Source organism: Marmota monax, unplaced genomic scaffold (genome assembly GCF_021218885.2).
Source record: "Marmota monax isolate L192 unplaced genomic scaffold, Marmota_monax_Labrador192_F-V1.1 WCK01_AAM20220418_F8-fsc00040, whole genome shotgun sequence".
Lineage (NCBI taxonomy): Eukaryota > Metazoa > Chordata > Mammalia > Rodentia > Sciuridae > Marmota > Marmota monax.
Genome location: NW_026692782.1, coordinates 3,000,006 through 3,006,005, shown reverse-complemented (window position 1 = coordinate 3,006,005; position 6,000 = coordinate 3,000,006). Strand labels below are relative to the sequence as shown.

Below are 6,000 nucleotides of genomic sequence, written 5' to 3'. Positions count from 1 at the left end.
ACTTACCAGGCTCTTTAGTAACCCTGAAGGGGGAGGGGGAGCAGAGATGCTATGCAGTATCTTGTGAGACCTTATAGACGCTTTGCAGAAGACTTCAAGCTTCTTGGAGGAACTAAACAAATAAGGTTTTTTGTTAGTTGGAGAGGTAAAGTGTATAACCACCAAACTGATGCTTGCAGACACCTGCTGTTTGAGGTGTATGCAAAGAATTTTTATGAAACAGAAATCAAGTCAAAAGTATCCTAGGTTAAAAAAAAAAAAAGGAAAATTTTAAGGACTGACACAGGGGACTTATAAAGGTTGAACATCAAATTTTAATCTTGAAACATTTTATCTAGTCCTCAAATTATTAACATGTAAAGGAATGATAAATTATAATTTTATCATTACCATATCACTGTGTAACAAGCCCTTGTTACAAAATCCATCTACTGTCTCCAAAAAAACCAATAGAAAACCCATACATTATATTACCTAATGATCTATTAACAGATGAAATCTTAACCAACTTTATACCAGGAAACTTATTAACAGAGGTACTTCAATCACATAGCTTAAAATATGAAGAAAAGACAGGTAAAAAATTATCTTAACCTGTAGTAGTCTTTTTACTTTTTAAAATTTTTATAAAATACACTAATTTCCCAAAATAAAGAATATTATGACACATTGGTGTCAACTTACACAGATGAAAGCTGGCATCAGCTTTTTTTTTCCTAACTAAAGTTCATTTCACCAACCTTTATATATTACATGAATATCCCAGTATTTAAAAAAAAAAAATTCAACACACAGGAACATAATGTACAGTGTTTTATAAAAAAAAAAAAAAAAAATGGTTAACTTAGGAATGATTTCATTTTCAACCACATTCTGTATCTTTTTAAGACGATGAAACTTCTTGCTATTGCAAGAAGACTTTTAAGTCCATGTTTCTATTTCCCAGCATTAATTCTTAAAAGTGTAAAAAAAAAAATAAGGTTTGTTTTTTTCTTTACTTAGTTCCCATGAGAAAACTGTGGTAACAACCTCACCACCAGGCTGCCTTCCCTCCTTTTATTCTCAGGACTCCCCAGGTCCACGACTGCGTGGCACCGTAATGAAATTGGTGGAAGAGGCCAATGACATCAACGAATGGATATAAATATAAAAAGGCAGGCTCAGCTGGATCCTGCCACAATTGTAAGGTGTGGGCACACTGGCTCCCGCCAAGCCTTCCCGCCAGAGCTTCCAAGGAACAGCCTCAGGAGCAGCCTCCTGGATAAGCTCATCCTTTCCATCTGTCTGCTGGGAGGACACAGAGCATTTTCAGTCATGACTTGTGTGATGGCTAATGGACACCTTATCCAGAGAGGGAGCAAGTGTGCTCAGCAGACCTTGGTCAGGAGAGGCTGTGGGGTACAGAGTGCTGTTTATTTTACATCTCCTGCAGTGGTCAATGCTGAATGCAAACTAACCTCAGCAGAAAACGGCAATGAACTATACACACCATGCACAGTCCATGTTACTGTGGGACTTGGCAACACATGCAAGACGGTGGAGAAAGAGCCACAATGGATGAACGTAAACTTTTCACAGTGTTTCTTACAGCCTTTGACCCGAACACGAGCGCATCACTTACCACCACATCTCACAAACGTTTTACTGTGTCCTGGGCATGCAGATCACTTGGGGTAAAATGGAAATTACATTTCATAGCCATTCTCAAGACAGCAAGTACAACGTCAATGTTCCCTACTTTCCAACCAATGAATTGAGCTGCTTCTGTTATAAAAACTAAATATTATTTCTGAATATATTTCTAGTCAATGCTTGTGCTTTGTTTTTCCTTATTACTGGTTCCATTCTAGGGAAATTTAAAAACCCATAAAATTAAATTGAGGACTAGGTCTTCAGGTTGATTCCTGATCAAACTAGAAAAAAAGGAACACTAACCTTTCTTCTCTTGAGTTTTTCTCCCTACCCCAGGCCCTTTCTATACTGATTCAATTCTATGTTTGGTTTCCCAAAGAGGAAAACCCAAATTAGAGAACTGGTAATTCTGTCTTAGAGAAGCAAAATATAATGGTGGGGGGGCAGGGGTAAGGGAGGGAAGATGCATCTGACATCAAAACGAATCTCTCGCTCTCAATAGGAGATAATCCAGCTTCTCCTTGGCTCTCATTTCATAAATTAATAATTTCTTAAAATCATAATCCAAAGAATTTATCTATTACAAGAAAAGTTCAAGTTTAACAAAAAGCAAATAAATTAGTTAAGCCTTGTAAACAATTGTCCATTTTAGTTAGACATTTTTCAAAAACAAAAAAGGTTGCTCAGTACAAGGCACACCTTACAATCCCAACTGAGTGGTGAAACCTAGACACCGGCTTTGCTCTGCTGGCTGGTGTGGCTGTGCTGAGGCTCTGGAGCCACATACCAACCCTCTGCTCAGCTCCTGACCCTTCGAAGTCCACAGATGTGCTCTTTCCATCAAACTGCTTTGTGCTCTTTTGTTGTGTGATGTGATTTTGAGTCTTCCCAGTGTTTGTCTCCTCAGATGTTTTCCACAAAGCTTCCTGGGAAAAGGCCAGTTTTCCCATTGCGTTGCAACGTGCCTTTGAACCAGCCATCCTCTCGTTTTTTATGAACAAACACAATATCTCCTTCTTTAAGTTCAAGTTCTGCCTCACTCTGAGGAGGATAGGAAACCACCACCCGGTGCCTACAAGAGAGAGGGAGACTTTGGTTAAGGCCATCAACGTAGTGATAAGAATGGTGCACTTGTCAATCTGCATGAGCCTTCAAAATAAACAGAATAGGAAATAGCATGAATTTGTTTATAAGGGTCTGTAAAAACTCAAAATACAGCTCTTCTCTGTCAGTAGAGATTTGCTTGGCATTAATGTGTTTGGATATGTGCATTTGTCCACTACTGATGGTCCAGACTGGTTTATTTGGATGACCTATGCAGGAGAGCCATTTGACCCCTCCCAGTGTTTGTATGTTGGCCCTACAAACTGGGAAACTGAAAAGTCTTATTCAATTTCCCAGGAGAAGTGTCCTGCCCTCTACTCCAAGAAGAGAGGAGTGTATTTATTTGGTGAGACTGGGAGAATAGCTGAGCATCTGGGTTCGAGCCTCTTCGAATTGTTTGCTTTCAGAGTGGGCTCTGCTCTGCCGTACCTTGTAACCAGAGAGGGGTCAGGGTCAGGCCTGCTTGCTGGCAGTACATCTGAAAGCCTGTGTCTTTGCATCTCTTATTCTGGGACTTGGCAGGAATGCTAAGGAAGTTCATCTGCTTTACACAGCTACATTCTCTGTTGGAAAGGTAGCCCAAGGTCCAGACTTGGAAGAGAGACTGTGGCCACAGATTCAATCCACCACCACCATTAATGAGTTTGACATTCTGTAGTCTCAGATCTGTGCCTATTTCTCCTTCTTTCTCAACTCAGCTATCGGTGGGAAAGGTAGAGTTAGCACTTAGACACTCCAGCAGCTTGCTGGTTTAATATTTCCTATTTCCTGCCTCTTTGTTGCTGAGGCTCTCTGCATGGGATTATTCAGCAGCCAAGAAAGCCAGAGGAAGGTAACTTAGTTTAGGTTCTATATTCTTTTAGCCTTCTCTGTTTATCCAGTGATATTTCTTTCCTTTACTCCTTTTGCTTTTTCCAACCAAATGGTGGGGGATGGGAATGGTGGTATATGGCAGCCAACACCCCCTGGGGCTGTAGTGATCCTTGCCTTCCTGTATTCTCAACACTTGTGTAGGCTCCTCCCACAACACAAAGGGATGACCTGTCTGACTGATAATGTATTATGAAAGTGACAGCACGTGATTTCTGAGGCTAGATGATTAAAGGTATGTGGCTTCCAGTTTACTTTCTCTTGGATCATTCACTGTGAGAAAAATCAACGGCCATGTTGTAAGGACACTCAACATCCCTACAAGGCCACTGCATTGTAAGGAACAGAAGTCTCTTTCCAAAACCCCAAACAATAGTGATATGAATGAATCACCCCAGTCATTCATATCCACTTATATTTACAAAGACCATACATATATAAGACTATTATATTATTTAATACACACACACACACACACACACACAAGGCTATGTGGCTACCCAGCATAAGTACAACACAGAGGTGGGTTAGCTGTTTAGAAAGGGTTAGCTAATTCAGACACAAGCATTTATAAACACATGTGTCAGGGTTCAATCAAGCACAGACTTGGGGATGAGGCCTGGCACTGTGAGGAAAGCCTTAGCCTAGGGAGTGGGGTGACAAGTTTTTAGGGACACATGGAGCTGCTTAACTTTGGGTCAGTTATCTTAGCTTTCTTAGTCACAGTTTCCACATCCGTAGAATAGGACTATAATGAGATGCTTTGAATGAAGCCCTCGTATGGCAACTGATACAGAGTTCAACCCCAAAATATTAGCTCCCACTGTGATCATATGGTTTATATAAGAGTAGGCAGGGGTCTGGCACTTCTTAGAGGTAAGGTTTGAAGGATGGACCTCTAATCAGGAATCAGGACACAACCTAAAGAATCTCTTGATAATAAGACTTCAGAAACTTGAGAATGATCAAAGTTTTAGAATCCTTTCTCTGACAGACAAATTCATTATGGCTTTATCTGAAGGAAGGATGCAGATGAGATTTCTCAGGTCTGATGCCAATATGCTGAAAATCTGGGTAAAAAGAAATGATGTAATTCCTAATTGGGGCAAGTTAAAATTTAAGTAAAGCTCTACAATTCTAGGAAAAAAAAAAAAAAAAAAGTACAAATGATTCCAAACATATTCAGAGCAGATCTCTTATGAGACCCAATTCTAACTGGTTCTCTGCGAGCTGCCTTAAAGGTAAAATGGAACCAAAATAGTTTGAAAAATTTGAAGTGAATTAGATTAATATCTGCATTTTATAAAATGCACTAAACCAATTTTGTCAAAAAATTTTTTGAACTAGAACGGCTGCTGGGCTAAGAACATAATCTTCCTGCCAAGTTCCCAGTGGGAGCAAATTTTCATTGCTCAGTTATAAACCTCTAGGGGGTGGTATGAGAAACTATGTGCATAATGGAAACTGTGACACAATCTTGATTGTATGAAGACTACCAGGTGCAGCAGTGACAGACTCAGAATTCTTCCAGCTCAGATCCTGGCCTCGAGCCTTGTGAGGTGGTTTGCACAGTTTCCTAATACAGAATCATGTGGCCAAATTCTGGGCACAACAGGCGAACTATCTCAGGCATTGAAAAAGCTTTGCCAAGTAGAAGGTTCACAGACCCACAAACAGATGTAAGGCCCAGCTGCAGAGGCCCTTCATTCACATCTGTGCCCCGCCCTCTGCCTCACTTGGATTAGGCCTGTCTTTATGTGAACAGGGATTTGGGGCAGTTCTAAATCTCAGGAGTTCATGACTTCCATGGCACCTGCCGATCCACTTCCTTAAACTTGCACCCCGTCTACTCCTCTTCATTATCATTGTCACCATCCCGGTTGGTGACTTCATTAACATCTACTCCTTTCCTGTCTTGAATCTCTCCCTGTCTCCAATTCATTCTACACATTTAATATTCTTAAGTGGCAACTCTATTTGTAGCTACCCATTGCTGAAAAATCATTAACAGCTCCCCAGTGGCTGCAAGGTTAATCCTCAGACTAGTCCACAAAGCCATCAATGATCTGGCCTTCATCTCTATCGCTAGAGCTGCCATTATCACCATGAATGTACCAAACACCCCCTTAAGCTGGAACACGTTTCCCAGATATGGCCTCTGCTTCTCCCACTCCACACCTTGCTCGTGGCGTGGTTCCTTCCTCTGGGAATTTCTTTAACAGCATCTCTGCCCATCCACACCCTATCAATCTCTCAAAGCCTGACTCCAATTCTCCCCTGTGAAATCTCCAGCCCCATGGCTGGAAGTAATTTCATGCTTGACTAAATCCCAGAGGCCTCCATGTATATTTCTTATGGCACTTAGCACAGTCTCCATTGTATTATCAGCATCCC

General features: G+C 40.9%; 1 protein-coding gene across 1 annotated transcript in view; it reads right to left on the bottom strand.

The window, feature by feature from the left end:
- Window positions 1-291: 291 nt before the first annotated feature.
- The window catches only part of Sh3rf1 (SH3 domain containing ring finger 1), a 165,768-nt gene continuing 160,059 nt past the window's right edge, over window positions 292-6,000 (bottom strand). Inside the window, exon 12 of the mRNA XM_046447866.2 lies at window positions 292-2,704. Coding sequence (XP_046303822.1) covers window positions 2,536-2,704 — 169 coding nt within the window. The 3' untranslated portion in view covers window positions 292-2,535. The remainder of the gene's footprint in view (window positions 2,705-6,000) is intronic.